Source organism: Alligator mississippiensis, chromosome 1 (genome assembly GCF_030867095.1).
Source record: "Alligator mississippiensis isolate rAllMis1 chromosome 1, rAllMis1, whole genome shotgun sequence".
Taxonomy (NCBI): domain Eukaryota; kingdom Metazoa; phylum Chordata; order Crocodylia; family Alligatoridae; genus Alligator; species Alligator mississippiensis.
In genome coordinates this window covers 266,841,600-266,865,071 of record NC_081824.1, presented here as the reverse complement: position 1 = coordinate 266,865,071, position 23,472 = coordinate 266,841,600, and the positions used below count along the sequence as shown (strand labels likewise).

Genomic DNA, 23,472 nt, shown 5'->3' with positions numbered 1-23,472 from the left:
AAAACTGGACATTTTCCCTCTAATATAACAAAAATATACATAAATGGCTCCCCGGTTATTATTCATATTGAGTTCATAAATTTGTGCAGAAATAACAATTCATTTAAAATTTCATTAAAATCCATTTTCATGAATTATTTTTATCGTATGGGGCCTCAAACTGGACATAATTAAGGGCCTCAGCATGTCATAATCTGGCACTGCTGCTGGGACTTACACCCCTGGCTAGAGGCTCTTGCCCCTCCACTCAGGGGCAGGCCAATAGCCATATTTGTGGTCAGGAAAGGGTTTTTACCCCAGGGGCAGGTTGGTACAAGCCCTTGAGCATATATTGATAACACTTCTTAGAAGCAAGAGGTTGGGTGCCATGGCTCCCTGGCTTTACCTGTGAAGAGGTTAGGGTGTTAGGCCTGTGTTGTGTCAGGGATGATAGTAGCCTGATGTAGAGTCTCAGGTATGGTTTATATAAAAGGGTTCGGGTAGGGCTGATCCTGCCTCAGGCAGTGGGTTGGGCTAGGTGGCCTCTGGAGGTCCCTTCCTGCTCTGCTTTTTTGAGTCTGTGACACTACAATAGAAGTGAGACATTGGAAGCGGGGTTTCCCCTGCTTTATGCATGGCAGCTTAGGGGGTTATGCTTGGTTGTGTCAGAGGTGACTATGTATAGTCTTGCTAAGAGAGGTCAGACAGTGGGTTTGTAACAAGTGACCTGTGGAGGTCCCTTCCAGCCCTACTCCTCTCTGATTCTATGACTTCCCAGGAATCCCAGCACACCTCAAGAGTCTTTCTTTGAAGCATCACAGATTCAGACCTCTGGAGGCCATTTCATCCAACCCTCTGCCTGAGGCAGGGTCATCCCTACCCAAATCAGCCCATACAAATCCAATATCTAAATTCTACATTAGACTACCATCAAACGTGACAGAACACAGACCTAGCATCCTAACCTGCCACAGGTAAAGCAGGGAAACCATGTCAGTCAACGTCCTGCTTCTGCAATAGAGAAATAGGGCTGGAAGGGACCTCCAGAGGACATCTCATCCAGCCCCTGCCTGAGGCAGAATCAGCCCTATCCAAACCATTTCATACAAATCCATTATCTAAACTTTACATAAGACTACCATCAACCCTGACACAGCACAGACCTAATCTCCTAACCTGCCACAGGTCTGAAGTAGTGTAACCACAACAGCCAGCATCCTGCTTCTACGAAATGTTGTCAATTATATGCTCAAGAGATTCCAGCTAGAAGGCCACATCCCTTGCCACAGAGGATGGCAAAACCCCCCACAGGCTGTACCAATCTGGCCATGCATTGAATTCCTTCCTGACCCTAACTATCGTGATTGGTCTGATCCTGAGCAGAAGGGCAAGACCCTCTAGCCATGAACCTCTGGCTTTGGTCCCAGCAGGAGCATTGGCACACCCCAGTCAAAGTCCCCAGCCTGCCAATGTCTCTGAGGGAGGCTTAAAAGCACCCTGACACATGTAGCAGAAAGTGGGGACAGGGGCAGTCCGCAAAACCCATAAGGATGAATGCCCATAGTAGACCATAGGCTTAGCTACCCCTAGATCATCCCTGACCATTGTTTCTGCAGGATTAGTTTCTGTTTCTTTTCCAGGAATTTATTCCCCACCTTATCTCAGCAGTGTCTGCACAGGCCTCGCCATCTGGTTTATGAGACTTCAAGCCCATTCTCCATATGATTTTAATGCCTCCCTCCTTCCCACCACCTGCTGCTCTTAGGTTTTTTTCCTCTTTTTAAAAAAAAAAATTATTTCTGTGTCTGCTAATTATAATGAACAGCAATAGCTAATGTAAGGCCCTCATCCTGCAAAGAGTCAGAGGGCAACAGATCCCCACACTCACCCAGCATCCAACACAATTGAGTAGGCTGCATGCAGGCGTAGAAATCAACCTGCTTGCATAGTGTAATGGTATCAGTAGATTGGAGTCTCCTTGGAAGAAGACCAGGCTTAACAGTGCTGCAGTCTAACACAGTGGTTCTCGATGTGTTTAGACTCAAAATCCCTCTCAATAGATTTGGGGAACTCCCCAGCTCTTAGTTTTCACTCTTTTTTTTTTTTACTATTGAAAAATACTAAAGTAAGTCTTCCGTTGCAAGAAGCTCAGAAGCCCTACAACAGGGCAGAATGGTTTTAACACTGTGAACTGCTGTTTGAAATCTCTGAGTCTTGCTCTCTAGTACTACAGTCTATCATTCACGTGGTTGCCTTTATCCTTGTATCTGGTGTTTAACTTGTGAACCATGTTTGGACAATTCACATGCTAACATTCCAGGCACGCGAAAGGATCTCAAGGCACCCCAAGGTGCCAGGGCACTTCCCCTTGAGTATCAGTGGTCTAGCAGAATGCTTTGCATGACCCCATGTCGTCTCCACGAGGTAACTTAAGCAGTTCTCTTTTTATGGTAACTTCTGCAAAGTCTAAATCAGCTAACTTTTCTATCTTACTGCCCTGGCCTTTGTACAGCTTCAGACTTAGCAGTCATTCTCTTTCATTATTATTCTACTGGATGGCTGGGGGGCAGGGCAGGGGGAGGCAAGAACTCATCAGATCCCAGAAAATCTGTTTCAACCCATTGTAGACTGAAAACTTCATCATCCCTGACTTGACTTAGATTAGCCTTCACAGCACACATTGTGAATACATCAAGGTAGTGACAGGGAGCTGGAGTTACCCTGTGAGACTGGAACCAGCACAGGAAACTCTGAAGTAAAATTAGCGGGGAATGTTGGAGCTGCCTTCTGAGGGTGGTCCCCTTCCCAAGGGAATCTTTCATCACTCGAGATAATGCTGAGTCCCCGCTCTGCAAACTTCAGATCATGTTACAAGGTCTGTTTCTTTCCACAGGGCTTCCTCTGTGAAAGAAGCTGTAGAATGCCCTTCACATCTCTGCTTGTAGAACTGGTGACCCAGATGTTACGGATGACAGCAAAAGATTTTTTTTTTTGGGTGAGTTCTTTATGTTCAGTAAGGCAAGGACAGCTTCAGAAAGGTTCTTTGAAAGGGAGGATGAGGGTTTGGGGGTGGGGGCGGGTTGTTTGTTTTTTTACTGTCAAGATAGCAAGAGCTTTAAGTCTTGTTTGACTTTTCCTGGAAGACCGGACAGTTTTGCCTTTCAGCTTTAGTCTAGTGGACATAGGCACACAGTGCCAGGAGCCCTAAACAAACTAGCTCAGGTGTGGCAAACAATGTAACTTTAGCATGAAGCCCCACCCAGGTAAGTTGGTCATCACTATGTTACACCTCAGTGTGCAATGTAGACATTCTAGACCAGATTGCCTGTTGGTTAGTAGGTCTGCCAGGCCTGGCTAGTAAAAGCTGTCTGGGGGAGACTAAGGCTGGTAGGGGTTGTCAGTGCCTTCCTTTGGGAGGGCAGCACAGGTGACTGGTGCCTCCTGAGTTGGGGGCACCCCCCCAGTGGCCAGTCAGCATCCAGAGGGGGGTGTCCCCATGGCTGATCATGCTGACGGGCGGGGGGGGGCCCACTCCGACCCAGAAATGCCAGTGGTGCTTCTTCTGGCACCCCCACTTCCTGGCCGGCGCTCTCGGCGGGGGCACCAGCGCTCCCGCTTGCCCCCACTGACCATTGCCTAAGCAGGGAATGCTGGCTGTCAGGGGATGCGCCAGCACTCTCAGGGGATGCACGTGCACCCCCATGCACCCCCTACGCATCGCCACTGGAGGGCAGTGTGTTAGATGTTTTTACATTTACCTTGGAATTCCTTCCCCTTTTTGGCCTGCTAGGACATGTTATGGAAGTACTGCAAGATTTATTTGGGTAGGCATCTAGCACGCAAGGTAACATCAGGGTGTTGTTTATGGAGTTTTTGTTATAGAATTATATAACTAAATGTTTTAGCTGCTTTTCTAAATCATTGTTTTTTTCTTTAAGCTGTCCTGTGCCTTTCCTGGGGAAGCGTGGCTTGATAATAAATAGAGAAAGCTCCAGTTGTGTCAAAGGCTGAATTTTGTTGTGTGAACCATTTCAACAACTATGCTGCTCTGGAACAATGCAGATTGCAAAACCCAGGACAAAGAGTTCTCTGTGGAAAGCCTCCTACAATCAAAGAATGTTTCAAAGTAGGTTCGATGTCTCCAGGGTCTTAGGAAATGTTGCATAACTTTCCTCTTTGAGAGCCTTTCCACTAAAAATTATGTGAACAGTATGACCACTCCCCTTTATTCCCAGATCCCATGCCAAAAGTCCCCACATTATGCCAAACAGAACTGTTAAACAGGAAGGGCCAGTGACTGCTGCTAATGTCAGTTTGATGCTGCAAAAGCTCAGATAGTACAATAACAGCAGTATAAAACCCAAAGCTGGGGGCTGGCAACATTTTTGGCCAAAGTGCCAAAATCACCAGAACTTCACGGTGTGCCAGGGGCAGATAGTGGGGAAGCCACAAGGGGTCTGATCCTTGCTGTAGCAGCGCAGCTGCAGCCCTTTCCCTGTCACCCACCCAGAGCTGTGCATGTACCCGCCTGCATGTACCCGCATGTACCTGCCACCAGCAACAAGCTGGGCCAGGGCTCCACAGACCTTGGCGCAGCAGCTTGCACTTCCTGGCCACCTGCCACAACTGGTCCAGGCTCTGGGCAGGTCCCTGCTGCCTGCCATGGAGCCTGGGCTGCCCACAGCAAGCGGTGGGGAAGCTGAAAGCAGCTGCACTGAGGTCTGCAGATCCGTGGTCTGGTTCACTACTGGCAATGGGTGCATGCACACCTCCAGGCCAATGACAGGGGAGCTGCAAGTGGGCTGATGCTTGTAGCACCAGCCTCTTCCCTGCTGTCCACCCCGAAGCATGAGTGCCAAGCAAAATGCCATGGCACGTGTGTGCCAGGTGAGTTGTGCAAACATGATTCACAAGTTAAATGTAGAGATTTCAAACAGCAATTCACAGTTTTGAAACCATTCTGCCCTGTTGTACGCTTTCTGAGCTCCTTACAACAGAAGACTTACTCTAGTATTTTTCAGTAGTAAAAAAAAAGAGTGAAAACTAAGAACTGAAGAGTTCCCCAAAGGGGTACTCAAATCTATTGAGGGGGACCTTGAGTCTAAACACATTAAGAACCACTGCCCTAAGGCAAATTAATAGCTGGCACCACCAAACCCCTACACTTTGTTTAATAAAAGGCCAAAAGGCACTATTAAAATCATCTTGTCTGATCTACTGCAGAACATGGGGCACAGAATTTCACCCAGTGCTTCTGCACCTATCCTAAAAATTGAACTTGGGTATCTCTTATCGAAAAATATGTTTAATCTCATTTTAAAGAGTGAAACTAATGGATGATTTACCACATATCCATTATCAATCTGTTTACGATCCTTGTATGGCAGAGGCAGGCAATTATTTTGGGCAGAGGGCCGCTTACTGAATTTTGGCAAGCCATCAAGGGCCACATGACAGGCAGCCGGGGGCAGATAAATATTAATTTTCTAAATTTTTTAGGGGCCCTGCGGGCTGGATAGAATGGCCTGGTGGGCCACATCTGGCCCGCGGGCTGCATTTTGCCCACCCTGTCCTATGATGATGGCCAAGGGGAATAAATATTCTCTCAACTATGTAGTCCTCCTTTCCCCTGGAAAGAGGGTGAAGAGAGAGAGAGAGAAATCTGGGACCATCTCTAGGGATAAAGTTGAAAACACTCCCTTGGTCCTCAAATGAACAGGAGAAGAATTACTGAAAAGGGAACTGAGGTAGGGACAGCAGCTGCTAGGAGTCTTGCTCAAATGCCACACAAAAGTACAGATGGCTAAGAAATGGAGGAAACCAGATTTCAGGGCAGAGGGCTATAAAGAAAGCAGGATTTGGAAGGGTTTTGAGAATGAAAAGAAAGGAGACTGCATGAGGCTTACTAGAAGGAGATTTTTAGAGAAGGGGAAAATGTGGAAACCTTTGAAGAGAAAAAAGATAGCAACCGTTGTGTAGGGGAAGCAAACAAGAATGGGAGGAAAGCTAGCTAGAATAAAAGGCTGATAAAATGGAGGAAGGTAAAAAAAAAACAATTCGCAAATCTCCTAGAAATAGAAATTTTACTGATTGTTAAAATAAATGTGCTAGGTATACAACTGTTTTCCTCCTCCCCTTATCTGCCCCCACCCCCTGCCCCAACGCATGCACACAGAGGGTTCCTGGCTCCAGTCATTCTTGCTGCAGTCCTGCTTTCTGAGATTCTAGTGGCTAATTATTCCCCTGCCATCTTTGCACTGAAGAGAGGGTGGGTAGATATCCTTGGAGAAGTAGGAAGTGCAGGAGAGGAGGAATGTGTGAATACATTTTATTAGACAGTGTGAGGGAGGGCCTGCTAGAAAGAGGATGTCAATGAGTAGGGGAGGCATGCATGGGTGCATGGAAGAAATAAAGATGAGTTATGGAGAAATCAAGGAGGATAGAACAGTACTGAGCAAAAAGAGAAGAGCCTGTGAGAGAAGGAAAGAGCTAGCAATTCAATGTGACAGAAATTTTAAATGGAGGGAAACCAAGCAGAAGAAAAAAGAGGAAAAGATATGCCAAGATAGTAGATAAGATAGCATAAATGGAGCAAAGCAAATGGTAACAAAATCAGTTCTTTAAGGGAGAATACTGTCAAACTGTAGCAATTGTAGGATGGATTGCAGTGTGTGGTTTTGAAAGTGCTCAGCCTGCCAAGCGGTAAGAGCCATGGGAAACTATAAACACATTTTAGAACAGCTACCTGGATGGCTCACAAAAGCAGACCTTCACTTCTCTCCCAGGAATGTAAATTGGAGGTATTTTATCCACATCTCAAGAGAACTTTTGTGCCCAGCAGTCTGACTCCAAATGATTCTATCGCTCTCTCAGATTGGTTTTGTAATTTGATAACCTGCAGCTATTTATTGTTAATTGAATGACTCTTTAAAAGGGGTAATATCTGTAAATGAGGGAACTGAAGTGTCTTCTGGATGCATTCCTTTCAACAGAAATCCAACAAGTCCCAAGTTTTCTTTGAACGTGCGGTATATCCTTCTTTAGGCTTGACATAGCCACCTTGTTTTCCCCATTGTAGTCACAAGGGGGTGCTATTCTTTCAGTTTTGGTAATTGAGCTTGCAAAAGCCAAAAAGTCTGCATAGCTGTTTCCTGGAAGTTTGGGACTGATGAGAGCTTGCTGGACACATCAGATTCAACAGGATGTACCAGGCTGTACAGCACTAACTGACTGAACTGAATGGAACAGGATTTACCAGGTAGAATAGTGCTTAGCTGGGTGTCTTAGGTGTATATCCTTAACTTTGGATTAGGTTCAGACACTTAAATGGTACATGTACACAAGATGCTGTATTGACGTAGCAATAACCTGTGGTGATTTAGCTTGTCACTACTGCAATGTAGCTTCAGCAGGCATGAAGCATGATGCCGACACTACTGCACAGTAGCAATGAGGTACTAGCAACTAGGTAGAGTTGGAAATGACCCATGTGCCACCACGATTGCACAGTAACAGCAGTGGTGGCACACACGGGGGCACATGTAGATGCGCCCAAAATGCAAAGTCATGGTGAGCTCCATTGGGAAAGGGCAAGCCCAGGTCTGAGTACGCTAAGGACTTGTCTGTCTGCCATGGTGACACAGTCCTCTTGCTGTCAGCGCCACAAAGGAATGAAGATAGTCTCAACACCAAGAAGCTGGTGTAGCAGGGCCTGATGATGGTGACTTGACAGAGAGCCCTCCCTACTCATGTACTAGTTTAGCATCAAACATTTCACCTAAAATAAATCTCCTAGGCTCCTCTCACTTCCTCAGACACTTCATAGAAAATAGGGGAGGGCTTTTTGATTGTGTCACAAGGCACTTGGAGTTCCATAGTGCTTGCATAACAGGATCAAGACAGCATTGCCAGCTGCTAGTTCTCCTTTTCAACTCACATTCTCATCTACTTTATTAAAATAACAACTATGTGGTATAATCTTTCCACTGTCTGGGCCAGCCCTCTGTCTGCATGACCTACTCCCTCTGGGGGCTGGGCTAGCTCTTTGTCCAGATAACCTCATTAGTGGACTGGTCTTCATCTCAGTTTGGGTAGCATATCATGGTCTATGGGCTGGGTTCAAGCACTCTCTCTATAGAGAATAGTCTAGCCTCAAGCTGGGCGAGTTCTCTGTCCATCCCATCTGGTCTCTGTAGGCGCAACCAGATAAGTTCACCTTTGCGCTAGGCCAGTTCAGTCTAGGCAGAATTGTCATTTTGTGGGCTAGGCAAGCACTGTCTTCAGATACCACAGTCTAACTACAAGCTGGGCTAAGCTTCCTGTCTAGATTTCATTTGGCTATTCATGAACAGAATCCTTTCTTTGTCCAGATAACACTTGTGGGCTGTACAGTCTCTGTCTGAAATGGTTGATTTGTGAGCTGGGCCAACTCTGTGCACTCAAATGACAACCAACAAGATTAAAGCCACTTGTCGCTGTGTTTGTCAGAAGAGACTGACTTCTGATACAGCAATCAGAAAGCTTAAGTATTCAAAGCTTTGAAGTACCATCCACACAGTGCCATATGAGATCCTCCATGCAAATTGTTACTAAAAATGTTGGTGAGTTAGCCTCAACAGCTATCAGCCCTGTCAGCCAATTCCTGTACTGTTACCATTAGGAAGTTGCATAAAACCATACACATTGCAGCAGAAAAATGTTGCACGTATGTACTGTATGTATTTATTTTTCAGAAAAATGTCCTATTTGAATTTGTGTGCATAACTTGCATACCTTCAAATTCTGTACCTTTTAACATTAGGTAAAGTGATTGTAGTGCTGGCCTTACAATCTGCAATGTTAAAGTCTTTTTTTAGTCCTTACAAAAGTCATAGAATGGAAAATGACCACACCCACTTTCTCCACACGTGCCTCAGTGGTGTGTCCTAAATCTGCTCTGAGAAGGGCCACCTCTATGGATGAGCATATCATTCAGTTTTTATGACTCATCTGTTCTTGGTCTTTCTGTTGTCTGCTCTTTCTTTCTTTTAACAAGGAAGTCAGCTGGAATGGTGGTTTTTGTTAATTCAATAGCAGTCTATTGGGAACAAGGTTGAGAGCACCACATTTGAAAATGCATTGACATCTGCCAATGCTACCTATAAATTGTGCCTGCTCCTGGGCAGTGACTGTAATATTGTAAGGCTTATTAAGTATTATACTTGAGATTGGTAGCATAATTGTTCTGCCTAGTGACAAGTTTGCCAGAGTCAATATCAATGAGCTTTCTTCGTGAGTTTTTTCCATAATTGCTTGTGTACAGTAGGGAATACACCTTCAGTTAACCACCTCTGTGCTCCTTTGTTGTCTTTTCTCTCAGACAAGGTGAAGAGGAGCTGGATCAGTCTGGAAGTTGGAGCACTCCAAAGAAATTCAGGTATTGCAAGGGATGATAATGGCATTTCATATATCACTACCTGCTTTGCTTCCAAGACTAAAACTCTGCCTGATAGCAAGTGCAGTGCTACTGGATAAGTCTTTCACTGTGATGGTGTTGCTGGGAGCAGAGCAGCTGAAACAGAGTCCTGTGAGCTTCTTTCCATATAACGAGCTACTGAGAATAGCAGTTCCTGTGTTCCCAATACATGCTGGGGATATACTTCTGTTCAGAGCACTGCCTCAGCTGGTGACATAGCAGAACCATTATGTTTAAATTGGGATACATCCCGACAATCACTTGGCAACCCTTACACACAGAGCACAATACATTTTGAAAACGTTCAACCAGAATTCCAGCAGTTGTGGGCAGCCCCAAACTAAGTATGGTCCTGTGTTGGTCAGACTGTTAGCTTAGCCAAAGGGACAGGTACAGATTAGTCCTATAGGTGTTTCTGGGCGTGTCTACATGAGACGTTTAGTACAGAATAGACTAATTAGCTCTGCAGCATGTCTCTAGTGGGTTATGGAAAAGAGAAAATCCCACACAATTTACTGATTCATTTGATGCACTGGCTGGGGGAGTATTTAGTTGATTGCATGATTTCACAATGATTACACACTTAATTCATACAACACAATTTTATTTTAAAATTCTTTGCTACGCATATAACACTGCTTAGCTTTAAGAAATACCACAAACATTAAGAACACAATAACTACAGATATCAGAAACAATGCTCCAAATGCACTTCTTTAAAACAATTACAATTAGAACTAAAAGTTAAATTTGAATCAATACTATTATTTTTCATAATATACTTACAATCCTAGAATTCCGAGAAGCCAAACATCTAGATATGCTTTCATTCCTCAGTAGTACAATTTAATGGGTTGGCCTCAGTAGTACGGTTCAATGGGCTCGCCTCAGCAGTACGGTTCAATGGGCTGGCGTCAGCAATACGTTTCAATGGTCTGGCCTCAATACTGATAGGACTAAGTCCCCTTCCTTCAGTCCCTTTCGGTCGCTCTGCAGCTTCAATGTGAACTAAGAAATTCGTGTTCACGGAGAGGGTGGTTCAGGTGATCAGTCTGATCCGGCCTACACTTGCGATTCTTCCTTCGTTGTTCTGCAAGTGAGGTTACCTCCAAATTGGGACAGTAGGTTACAGTTTTTATTGAGTGAGTTGCCGTCTTGGGCCCCTCCTACCCAAACCTGTCACTACTCCCAAATTTGGGCTCGGATCTTTCTCAACAGATTCTTTTGCTTGGTAATTAGTTTCTTTTGTTGATCATTTAATTACTTTGAGCAGTTTCCTTTCTTTCCAATCTTTTAAAAGGCTCCTAGGTTTGATTTCTCGGAATGTGGGATGTTTGCTTAAGGGTCATTTTTGGGTTAACTTTGTTAAAGGCCTCTAAAGATAAAATTCAAGAGTTAAGACTTTGAGCAAAGTCAGGACCTTCCACACATAGACCAAAACAATGGCCTAGATAAGAAGATGAATCTTGTCTTCTTCCTAAACTGGCTAATGGGCAACTATTACAAACATTCAAGCTATTACATTCAATATGACACAACAAACATCTTGGCATATACACATGCAGAGCTATTAGACTGAAGTAAACTAATTAACTCTGCAGCAGGGTGGTACATGTAAATACAAGTACTATCGTGCTCTGGAGTTTTTTTACTCTGCAGCAGCGCACATGTAGACCCTGACAAGGCTGGCTGGGGCACAAGGGTGCTTCAGTGCGGGGCCTGCGTGCCAGCTAGCCCCACACTACAGCAGCTTCATGCCCCAGCCAGCCCCTCTGCAGCACACTGAGCCAGGTCAAAGGAGTCCCAGGCTGGCAGGGTGACTCCTTGGATCCCTCACCAGCCAGGGCTGTTCCAACCTGGCTCACTGCGCTTCAGTTCCAGGAGCACATGTAAAGCGCTGGAGTTTATTGCATTGAATTAATTTGCATGGATAGACACGCCCTCAGTTAACAATACTGAAAAATTGGGCATTTTTTTCTGGGAGGGGACTCCAAACTGACTGCATTTATTTGCCTTGAAACCCAAGACTGTCAATGGAGAGACTTTGGTGCTTTCAGAAAGTAATGCAGATAAATGAGGCTAGGCTCCAAGATGCTCCAAACAGAAAATAGGAAGAGGTAGATGACTTCCAAGGGTGATTCCCAGAGCCTGGGCTAGCCAATAGGAAACCCTATGCACAGTTCCCACCCCTCTGAAGTTTTGGTGCCTCTCTTCACTTGAGGCCCTGACAGACAGGTGTGGGGGGCCTATGCTCCCTCCCTCTTTGTAAGAGCCTAGTTGTTAGAGCACTCACCCAGGAAGTGGAAGACCTAGATTTTAGGCTAAGGACAGGCAAAATACAGGCCGCAGGCCACATCTGGCACACGAGGCAATATCATCTGGCCCACGGGAGCCCACCAATTAATTGTACGCCACCCAGCCCACACACTTTGCTCCCACCCTTGTGCATGGGAGGGCCCCAGCCGCAGCCAGCAATGACAATTTCTGGACGATAACACTGCTGCAGCTACTGGGGGACCTGCTCAGTTTTCCTGGCCTCCAGCAGCTCCTCCTCATGTCCCTGTTTCAGCGCTCGCTCCAGGCAGGAGGTAGGGAAATGGTGGCTGGCAGGGGGAAGCTGCAGTTGGGTGGGAGTCCGAAGCATGGAGCTGGGGTCAGTGGGAGCACAGAGCCTGGGCTGGCCCAGTTCCCTTACACAGGGCTCCCTGCAGCTCATGTGCAGCTCCCAGAACTCATGAACCACCGGGAGAAAAGCCCTGCACAATGGAGCCGGCTGCCTTCCCCACTCCCTGCTGCCATGTGCAGCTCCCAGGATTCTTCGAGAAGTGACAGGGAGCCCTGCTTCCTAGCAGAGACCCTGGAGCTGCGTGTCATGGCAGGAAGCAGCAAAGGCTTCTGGCTTCATCATGCAGGGCTTCCCCCCAGTGGCGTGTGAATCCTGGGAGCTGCACATGACCCATGGGGAGCCCTCCATGATAGAGGCAGGCTGGCCTGGCTCTGCTCCTTGCCACCACGTGCAGCTCCTGGATCTGGCAGGAGCCCTGTACCACTGGGCAGCTGCACCTGCACATGCCATGAGCATCCCAAGGGCCCACTGCCTGCTGCTGTTATCACCGACGGCAGGGGCTGTGCACCATGGGAGGAGTGTGGGGGGAGATGCGGGGGAAGATTGAAGGGGTTCCCACCCCACCACCCTCTCTCACACCCCACAAACCCCACATACCCACACTCACAACCTGTCCACACCCCCCACAATACCCCCACACACACACATACCCACACCCTCCAACATACTCTACACCCCGCCAGCCAAAGCCATACTGCCTCACAAGCCCCACACATACACCCCACCATGCGCACACACACACACACACACACACACACACACAATATGCAAAAGTAAGGCTATTTTTGAGGTATTATGCAATCACCTCTATATATACTATGGAAACACACATAAATCAGGACAAAAATATTTTTTGAAATAAATATGTTATAGTAGATTTTTACTTTTAGTATATGTGTAACCCTTCTGCTGAGCACCTGTCAGCAGCAACAAGGGGCAGGTTCAACTTTGGGGTACTAAGTATATTTCACTTTGGCTCAAGCCCCCACCCAAACTACCTCAGAAACACTAAATGAATCACTAAGATGTCCAATCAAATCAACTATCCTTCCCTTGCAAGCAGTTTTAACACAACATCGAAATTTATTACAAAGAATAAAGAAAAAACCCAAAAGTAAACACTAACTATAACTTTAAAACACTATGAACTACAAAACAAGGTCTCTAGGTGGCACCCTCTTGGAGCAGCTTTAACCATACCCAGATAGTCTGGGACTTGGGACTCCCCAAAGGGTAGGTCTGGGGGCCTGCACCCCTATACCTGCCCATCAGTAATGGGCTGGAGAGGGAGCCCACACTGGAGAGTCCTGTGAGTTGCTCCATGGGTCTGCTGCACCGCAGGGAGTTGCTAGAGATCGTAGGTCCTTCTGAATTGCAAGGGCTTCTCATTGCTCTCTGCAAAGCTGTAGCACTGATCTCTCCTTCCACGTGGTCGCTTTGATGGGTTAACTACAGTTTTTGTCAGCATATTGCACCCCAAAGTTTCTACTCCTAATCCAGCTCTGCTGGGGAACTCTAAGAAAAGCCAGCCAAACAGTAAAAGAGCCTGAACTGCAACCAGCACCAACCACACTGCTTGGTCAGGACACAAAAGCAACAACATATGCCAGGCCCAAAATGTGCGAAACTCAAAACGTGCCAGGCCCCAAGCCAGGCCCAGACATGCAGCAAATGTACAGCGGGGCTCAAGAATACAGCTATGCTAAGACACAACAGCTGTAAAACAGTAAAAGGGGGACTCAGGCTTGTCCTGCATCAGGGGCTGACATAAAACAAAAGAGCACCAAGCCTATTTGGCTATGGGCTGAATCTTAAGACAATGGTCTGGACACAATGAGGGGGAATGTGATCATCTTCCAGTCCCAGAAAAGGCACAATATATAGCACAAACAAGATACACTGCTATGCTGAGACCTAACAGCTATGAAAAAACAAAAACAAAAAAAAGGTGGGGGGAGCAGGCCTATCTTGGCTTCTGCCTGAACTACATGTAACCCAGGTACACCCAAGGGTGTGCCCTATTCTCTGTGGGATGGGATGGGTCAGCAGGAGGGGGTGCTGTGAGAAGGATGCCAGAATGTCAAGCAGATCCCTCTTTCCTCTATAGAGTTAGTCCAAGCCCAAAGTTCTTAACTATATACAATTTATTGAGTTATAATATATATAATCATAAAAGTAAATATCATATACATATATTTACACAGTGAACATTAACCAATAACCAAGGTCAAACCCTAAATAACATTATTTGCCTATCACAATAAAACAATTTCAGCAGCATCAACACAATACAACATTTCAATTACAAAATATAAGGCGCAAACAGGAACAATCTTAATAACACCTATTCCTTAATATAGTCCCTGACCCATGGCAAGAGACAGTCCTCCTTCCAATGGGGTCCCTTGAGGGGTGTCCAGAAAGCACCGGGACCCCTCCCCTTAGGGCCTTGACTAGATGGGTGGGGGAGGGGAGGGGAGCTGCTCACCCAGCCCCCTCTCTGGGTTTGCCCGCCCCAAATGTCTTTCCCCTGTAGGACCCAAGGGCCCAATGACTCATGCTCCCTCAGGTGGTGGTGATCAGGGTGCAGCTCAATGGGTTCTCCTCTGCTAAAGCGCCTCTTCAGGTCTCTCCTGTGCTGCTGGGCTCCTCCCACCCTGTGCCCCACTCTGGGCACCGAAGGCTCAGCTGTTGCACCACTGCTGCTGGCTCCTGGGTGCTGGGCCTCACACTGCAGCACTATCATTTCCCCATGCCCTGGCTTGGCCCTGAGGACTCCATTAGCACAGGCCAGGCCACGCCGGGTGGCTAACCCAGACAGTCTCTGCTGCTCCCTTGCTCTACTCCCTCATGTGCCACCCTGTGCACTGTATGGCCTGCTGGCCCTCTGGGGTTGCAGGCTCGAGCCACTGCTTGCAGTTCCCAAAACCTAGGCTCAGGCACCAAACCGTGCACCGTGATAGGCCCAAGCAGTCTCACACTGCTCCCAGGGCTGGTTCATTACGCACCATCCCTGTGCGCCATCAACAGCCCAAGCGGTCTCACACCACTCCTAAGGCTGTTCCTCCAGTGGCAGCTTCAGGAGCCTTGGGCCTATTGCCCTCTGGGGAAGAGCTCCTCAGCATTTCTTGGCTCCATTCTTCTTGAGTCCCTTGCTGCATCTGCTCCCCACACTGGGGGCACAGCTCCTTTTATACGTTCCAGGGCTCTGCCCCGAAGTCTTCCAGACCTGACAGTTTATAGTCTTCAGTCAGGTCCAAGGGAGCTCTTCTCCCCCTCCCCTCAGGAAAGGGGCATGACTTTTCCTCCTGCTGCCTCCTGATTGATGGATGGGCTCCACCAATCAAAACAGCAGGATCTCAAGCCTGGGACTCAACCCAAGCTCTGAAAGGTGAGCCTGCTACATACAACTAGTGCCCAATTGCACTGCTTGGTTGGGGCATAAACTGCAAAAGGGAGAAAAGAAGGCCCAGGCCTATTTCGCTGGGTCTGGACTGGGTGGCCAAAAGCTGGCCAGGCCTATACAACACTGAGTCCTGGATAAACAAGAAGAAGTGCCAGGGCTTCTCCGTGGCCCAAATCTGCCACCCCAACATATGGCTGGGGTTCAGCCCCACACAGGTGGGCTGAAATGCAACAACTGTGAAACAGCAAAAAGGGCCCAGGTTTATGGCTGCAGCCTGGACATCCAGTCCCAGCTATACCACCACGCTGAGACACTACAACCCCAAGTGTGTGTGGGTGTTACATATAATTTATTTTTTGGTTCCAAGATGGCAACCCCCTCCTCCCAAAAGGAGTACTTCTGGGGTTAAGGGGTGGGACTTCTGGTGGCAAAGATTAGGTGTTAGGGACAGGACTTTTAGTTCCAAGATAGCAACCAGGAGGTAGGGTACCTGTCAAGGGGCAGAGCTACCCTTGTGGCCCTCTGCAGATCACCAAAACTCATGAAGTGGCCCTCCAGCCAAGATAATTGCCCACCCCTGTTCTAGGCCCTTCTCAGCCTGAGATCATTTAGACCCTTATCTTCCAATGCCAAGTGAATTCAGGCACTTTTAGTGCGCAGACAGATGTGCAGCTCCCCACTGTAACTGAGAAGGCTTGGCAGGGAGCGTTCTGAGTTATAAGGATCCCCCAGACCAAACAAAAGTTCACTGTTGTTTCCCGGGGGGAAGCTTGCAGGTGGTTTCCTCTAGCAACAGCCCCTCCTCCCTGCGAGGATGCAAAGTTTTCAGAACGGGAGGGGGGAAAAGGAACAGAAGGAGCTCATTCTAGGGGTTCCCCAGCAGGTGCTAGAGGTTGGGGTGGGTGAACTGGAGCCCCCCCCCCCCCCAATACCTGAAGGGGTTTCCAATACACCCCAACCTCCAGCAGGGGCAGAAAGACCCTCCAGACCAAACTCCTTCTGGTCCCTTTCCCCCTTCCCATTCTGAAAACAGCAACAGGCTGGCAGGCAGCACAGACAGAAGTTACAGAAGATGCTCTGTTTTAAAACATCTTCATCTGACCCTGTATGCAGTAAGGGGTCAAATTTTCACCCAAATGGCCATTTGTAAGTAGTCTGCAGCCATGCACTTGTGTTTGGTCATGGCTATAGGCTGCTTCCTGTAGCCAGATTGGTTGAAGATTGTCACTTCTTTCTGCCCCCTTAATTCTTTTGTGGCTTCTGGGGTAGGGCCTATCTGACTTGCTCTTTGGTTGTGCCTAGAGAACCAAAGTGGATCTAGCCACAACGTTCTTAGTTTGCTTTGAGCTCTAGTCATCATAGGGCCTGTAACACCTTGTCCCATCAATGCCAACCAGCCTAGCCTGGAGTGTGAGTTAGCGCAGGGGGGAAAAGGGGAGGGGAAGGTTTTCAAATGTGCTTAAATGCAGCTGCAGAATTAGAGCAAAAAATGTCAGTAGTACAAAGCGTTCCAACTGACTTCATTTCCTGCTGATAACTCCCTGAAGAGGAGGGTGAGGTTTGGAGCTTGCAGTGTTAGTTTACTGCTGAGGGGCGAGGCTAGGGGTAGAAGGAGAAGATATTTCAGGACACAGCAGGATGCTGGGTTCAGAAAGTGAGGTTCCCATATAAAATGCTGTTTGCACTTACTTCCTGTCAAATTGCCATTGTCAGAGAAGGGTTACAGGCACTGATGTGAGAACCCTACACAAAAACAGGATGTTGGCTTTTAGAATTGATTAAACTAAGAAATTCAAATTCTCTTGTGGCCACACTCTCCTCTTTTCTTTAGTTGAGACTTAAATACTCTGGTGGGAACAAGGAAGGTTTAGAACTCAGCTTCTCTGTGCAAGTTTTGGGGAAAACAGGATTCCCTCTGCTACTTAATAACACCATTCCTGACAAGTGATGTGTATGCCACTAGCTAGCATATGTCATACGCCCAGACTAACTAGTTTCAAAGTTATGCCCCTCAATTTCATGGTTCTACAAATCCTAAATGAATGTCTTCAAAAGAACACAGGTTCAAAACCCACAGTACAGACAGACACCCATAACCCCCAGCCACCCACACTAACTGTCCACTCTCGTAAACACAGACTCCCAAATTATCTACCTTCATAGACACCCCCAATTAAATTGCTACACAGGTATTCAAACCTGGGACTCAACCTCTGATACATTAAAATGTAAAAGTTCTCCTGCTTTACTGTCCTCTGATTGTAGACTTGAGATATCCTTGCATATGAGAGTTTTCTCATTTCACATAATAGCATCCACTAGCATAGAATCTGAGCTCTGCCTGAGTGACAGTAACCAGAATCACAAGAGGCCAGCAAACACTGTGGTACCTAGTCATGGCAGAACTAATTATGCTGCTTCCTCCAGAGGCATAGAAGGAGAAACCTTGTAGAAGAAGGGGTACCTGGCAGCATTTCCCCCATGGTTTGTGCACATCTTCAGAAAAAGCACTAGCATAGCTGGATGGGAACTGTCTGGGATGATCTTCACCTAGAGCAGAATGGCTCAGCTGGGAACCAAATGGACCACAAAAGCAGTGTTTTCTAACCCTCTGATGAAATTCCACTCTAGAGTCTAATTTAATGGCACATGTGGCAGCTAGATTTTTTTCTAATAAGTAGAACATAAATAGAAACATTCTTTTCTATACACAAACATATCAAGCAGACCCACAGACTCCACTGTACCCCCATAAACGGAGAAATGTGCACAAAGTTGCAGAAAGGCACATACTAGAAAATCCCATTCATCTACCCCTTCAGTCTGGCATGCACAAACATAAGTCTGGGAGGTATGCAATTTTTCTGTTCTCCCCTCTTGGATAGTCCAGACTGTTCCTTACAAACTTTCTGTAAAAAGATTTTACAAAATTAAAGACTGTGGATAGTTTGGCTCAGATTTTTCTGGTGATTTCCAATCCAGACACTTCCATTTCAACAAGAAATTCTTGAACAAGCTCACACTTTGCATTTTTCTATCTTAAGACCTCAACATACAGCACGTTTCTACATGTTCACGGTCTGCTTCTTCGTGAAAGAAAACCCCTAATTCTGGACCATGTTCAGAGCGCTGGCATTTAAGCTGTTCATTGGGTGTTTGTAGGAAATCCTGGAGAAGAGTGTATTTGTCTTATGGTACAACAGCTTGTTGCAGGAATAAATACAGAAGTCAAAACAAGTGAAGGCATGAAACTGGGCAGCTGCAGCAGCCTTCATGTTCATAATATGAGTAAAATGATATTATCTCTTGCCTAGCAGTTTCCTTTTTCATAAGCCTCTACAAGGAACTTCCGCTCCCTGGTTTGCAAGTAATACTTGCAGTATATACCCCTTCTCAGAGAAGAAAACAATGATGCTGAAACAGAGGTGCAACAGAATGGAGCAATCTTTGGTGAGGTGCGTTTCTGAAGAACTGTTGCAGGCATCCCACACTTGAAAAATACCCCACTGAAATCTCCAGTGGATGGAGTCTATCCCCGGAATAGGTTTGACTCTGATGGCAAAAATGTTCCCTCTCCCTTGTCACCGGTTCCATCAGCCTGTAGGGACCTCTTCCAGGGATAAGAGTGGGGAATGGGTCTCAGTATCTCAGCGTTCTTTTCAATTCTTGGTCTCTTTGCTGACACTTCCATTTGTGGCATTGATAAGTTGTTTACAATGGAGAAATAGAAGCTAATGGGTTGTTTCACCAGCAAAAAGCCAGTCTTAGGAAAGCTTCCATCCTACCCCTCTATTTATCCTTGAAGTAGAAAGTAATTTAGTTTTCTTTGTACGAAGAAACTAAAATATTTTAACACCATCAGAAAAATTCCCCTATTTAGGATGCAACCCAATTCAGCTCTTTCTGTGGGAGAAGACATTGTCCCATAGACACTCCTTTCTCTGACTTCAGCAATCGTTGTTTTAGTAATTCCACCAATCCCCAGTTCCCTATACATGGGAAAGAGGAAGCAGTGTAACTACTTATCCATAAAGTAGTTGAATTACTTATTCATAAAGAAACAGGTAATGCCCCATACCTTGTCATACAGCAGGGCAGCTGGTAAATTGGTAGTCTCCAGTCACTAACTGGTCATTTTGTACAGGGCACCTGTCCTGTACTTTGATCAGCTGCTAGTATATTGCTAGATGGTTTGGGTTGGTTTCAAAATGATGAGTATTTGATCACATGTGTATCTAGGGTTTAAAATACTAATCCTTGTTGGCCAGTTGCTCCCTGACAGGACAGTGGGAGGTCATCGTATACTGAAGTGCCATGACTTGAAGGCTCAAATTGAGAAAGTCCTAAAATGGTATGTTATTGATCCATATAGCTATGCTTATTAAGGAAACTAATACCACCACTGTCCTGAGGAGGTTCAAGTTTAAATCCTGATCCCACCTCTTTTTTGTTCATTTGTTTCCATAACCAGTAGGGGCTTGGGAAGACAGCAGCAGAAAAGTGAGCATCTCTTTCAGAAATTAATTTAATTCTCCCCTGCCCCAGAGACAGATAGGAAACAGTTTAAAGGACCATGTCCCTTCCCAGCTGTAACTGAGGAAAGGGACTCAGCAGTAGACAAAGGAGGTGCTTCCAAACTCTCTCCTTGATCTTGGGAGGTGGAAATTCACATTCTTGAGGAAGCATGTGCCTGATGGTTAGGCAGGAGATCACGGACTCTGTTCTGTTGGTGCTTGCTTGGTCTGAATGGAACGAGAAAGCTGAGCTAAAGTCTCTTGCAGTTTAATTTTTTCCCAAGCAAATCCTGTACATCTAACATTAAAAAAGCTTTACTACAACCGAAGCTTTAGTTTTCAGTGCTCAAGTACTTTCTGAGAAAGAAGTAGCATCAAGCCTAGATAGGGTAAAAAGAGCTGAAAGTGGAAAAACTTACTTCTTTTTCACCCTCAACAATTTTAATCTTCCAGTGGAGCCATCTTTTTCCATGCTTATATAGTGGAGTCCTAAGGGGGTGGGGAGAATTCTCCACTACAAATTACAGTTGTTGATTATTTGTGAAACTGAAGCTTCTATAGAGACCAATCATGGACCAGAATCCCATTGTGTTAGGTGCTGTACAAACAGAAATAAAGTCATAATCTGAGATTTGCTTGTCTTCTGTTCCTCTGGCCTCTCCAAATCTCTTTCCCCACCCCCCCCACCCCCAATGCCTCATGCTGTCCATTAAAAGGTAAGAACTTGAGGGAGGAGGAGAGAGAGAGGGAAAAGGAAAAACTGCAGCCATACAAATCCAGTGAGAAAGAAGAGAGCCAAATTTGAGACAGAAATGCAGGAGGCAGACAGACCCAAGAAAGACAGGAGACAGCCACTGCCGGCAGAGGGGAAAGAAGGGAAAATGCAAAAAAAATAATAAGGCAGGGTTATGGGGAAGGAAGGTGTTAGGATTAGGGAGAAAAGAGAAAGAAAGGCAGGGATACAGGGGAAATGCACCCATGGTCTCCCCATGTGAATACAGCAGGAGAGTTTACTGCTCATTCTGACTTGCTCTTTCAAGCCCGGCACTTTGGGAAGGACAGTATCTGTTTAGATTTGTGTCTAAATTTAAACCCTGATTGCCTTGCCTCCCCCTCCACTCCCCACCCTCCCTTCCTCTCACCCACCCTCCCTCCTTCCTTGTTCACAGTGCAGGGCCACTCACTGGGCTCTGCAAGTTCTCAAGCTGAGTTGGGGCTCGGATACCGTACGCTCCGCACTGCAGCAGTGTGCTCTTGCTCTGGCTGGGCCGAATTTTTCCAAAGATAAGAGGGAGAGGGGTGGGGAAGAAAGGCTGCCCTGAGGACACCTCTCACATGCAGAACATGGAGGTAAAAACTTTTATTTCAGTAGCTGTGTGTTGCTTTGCTGATTTACTTGCTGCCAACAAGAAAGATCACAGAGTCGGCATTTGCTCCACCTCACATGACAGTTTCTAGCAAGGGCAGCTCCAAATTTCATTTTGCTGAGTTAGTAGGGGCACTGCTCCCTGGCAGTAGTGCCCCTTGGAACTTTGGAAGGGTTTGCTCTGTGCTTTGGGGAGAAAAAATGTGGCGGGGAGCAGAAGGGAAGGAGTGACATTTATTTTTGAGCCCTTTCCTCTTGAAGGGGGGAAAGCAGTAAAGTTCAAGGGCTTGCATTATTTTAATAGAATTGAAAAACTTTTCCATAAAACTAGATACCCCATGAGAAGTTAACAAGTAGCGCAAGAGCTGCAGGCTTCATGGGGATAGTCCCTGTTGTCCCTCTAAATTGTCCCTTATTATTTCAGACCCCAGCAGCTCCTCCATGTCATGTGGATCTTATGCTCTCACTTTCATTATCAATATTGGTGATTTTTGACTCAGGAAACAGAAGATACCTGGTAAAGAAATTCATATCAAGGCCCATAAAAGCTTCTTGCACCTTTCTTCATGCCCCACATCTGGTACTAAGGAAAGGATGAAGCATGGTCTGGTGGCAGGAATAGGAAAAGATAGATTAGGAGTGCTGGATTGTATTCCAAGCCCTGTCACTGACTGGCAGCATGACCTTGGCCACAGCATTTCACCTCTGTGCCTCTGTCCCCATTCGTATGAAACAGGGAAGATGATGCTTTCCTAGCTCATCGGGCTGGTTTCACTAGAGCCCCAGAGGAAAAATTCTAGACAAGGGCAGAATATTTATTGTTACGTGCAGCATAAGAGGTTCAGATGTAACAAAAGGTTGCAACCATCAGTGAAACCGGAAATGATGAAAGATAGCTTAAGAGAGCTTCTGACCTCTCTCTCCGCTAAATATGGGTCTTGCTAAATACTTTTTTCTATTCTTTTTGGGGAAATAAGCTCTGTGTTAGTTTGCAGCTCTAGGTTTACAATGACACCAGTGCAGTGCGTTCCTTAGGCACCACTCTTATTTTTCTTTAAAGTTACTGCAGTTTAGTTTAGGGACACTGGTAACGCTCAGGTGCTATTCCAGACACTGCATGTGCTGTGATAACATGAGGGCTGATGGTCAGTAAACAGGAAGTCCTCAGCAGCCTATGCAGGGGTGCTCAAACCAACCCAAGATGGACTATAGTAGGGGTTGCAGATCAAATGTTTTCAGAGAGGCTATCAGATTTGACAGAGCTAAGCTTGGCTCATTAACTTTTTTTAAAGAGAGGTAGATAGCTGTGTTTAGTGTGAAGTCGGGCAGAACTGTGTTTAGGTAACTGTTAGGTTTTTTTATCATCTTTCAGTGTGCAGCATCCTGGAATGTCTCTAAGAAAGGGTTTCCTCAATAAAATTTGCTGGTCAGCTTCATAAACCAACAAAAAAGATAGTTTTTTTATTCAGCTATGGCTTACAGGCTGTGAGGATGCTCAGCTGATGCATCAAGTCAGACATTCTTGAAATGCAAGGACTAAAAGAAAATCTAATTTAAAAAGTAGCTACTGTACAGAAAGTTACATGCTGCTATAAGAGTGAATTAGAGCTGGAACAGACAAAGAGGCCATCTTTAACAGACTAGTTGAAGGCAGTATCCTGAGGGATACCCGGCATGGGTTTGTTGTGGGTAGGTCTTGTTTGACCAATCTCATTTCCTTTTATGACCAGGTGACCTATCACCTGGACAAGGGGGAAGAGATTGATGTTGTATATCTTGACTTTAAAAAAGCCTTCGATCTGGTATCCAATAATCACCTCTTGGCTAAACTGGCTAACTGTGGCCTCAACCTCACCACAATCCACTGGCTGGAGAATTAGCTCCATGGTCAGACCCAGAGGGTGGTGGTTGATGGAAGCCAGTCATCTTGGTGCGTGGTCACCAGTGAGGTCCCTCAAGGCTCTGTCCTAGGGCCTATACTATTTAACATCTTCATCAATGATGTGAACACTGGTGTCAGAAGCAAACTGGCCAAGTTTGTCGATGACACCAAACTGTGGGGTAAAGCATCCACACCTGAGGACAGGAGGGTGATCCAGGCAGATCTTGACAGACTCATGAAATGGG

At 46.2% G+C, this 23,472-nt stretch overlaps 1 protein-coding gene and 1 long non-coding RNA gene across 3 annotated transcripts in view; one reads left to right on the top strand and one right to left on the bottom strand.

Annotated features, from left to right (window-relative positions):
• Window positions 1–19,976: 19,976 nt before the first annotated feature.
• LOC109280409 (uncharacterized) lies at window positions 19,977–21,233 on the bottom strand. Its single transcript, XR_002086731.2, has 3 exons — window positions 21,164–21,233; window positions 20,399–20,577; window positions 19,977–20,207 (listed from the first exon to the last, which is right to left on the bottom strand). It is a non-coding gene; the product is annotated as an uncharacterized LOC109280409 (long non-coding RNA).
• The window catches only part of RCSD1 (RCSD domain containing 1), a 52,511-nt gene continuing 50,219 nt past the window's right edge, over window positions 21,181–23,472 (top strand). Inside the window, exon 1 of one of the 2 annotated variants that reach the window (XM_019476529.2) lies at window positions 21,181–21,329. In XM_019476529.2, coding sequence (XP_019332074.1) covers window positions 21,315–21,329 — 15 coding nt within the window. In that variant the 5' untranslated portion in view covers window positions 21,181–21,314. The remainder of the gene's footprint in view (window positions 21,330–23,472) is intronic. The other variant, XM_006262265.4, reaches the window with a different exon arrangement.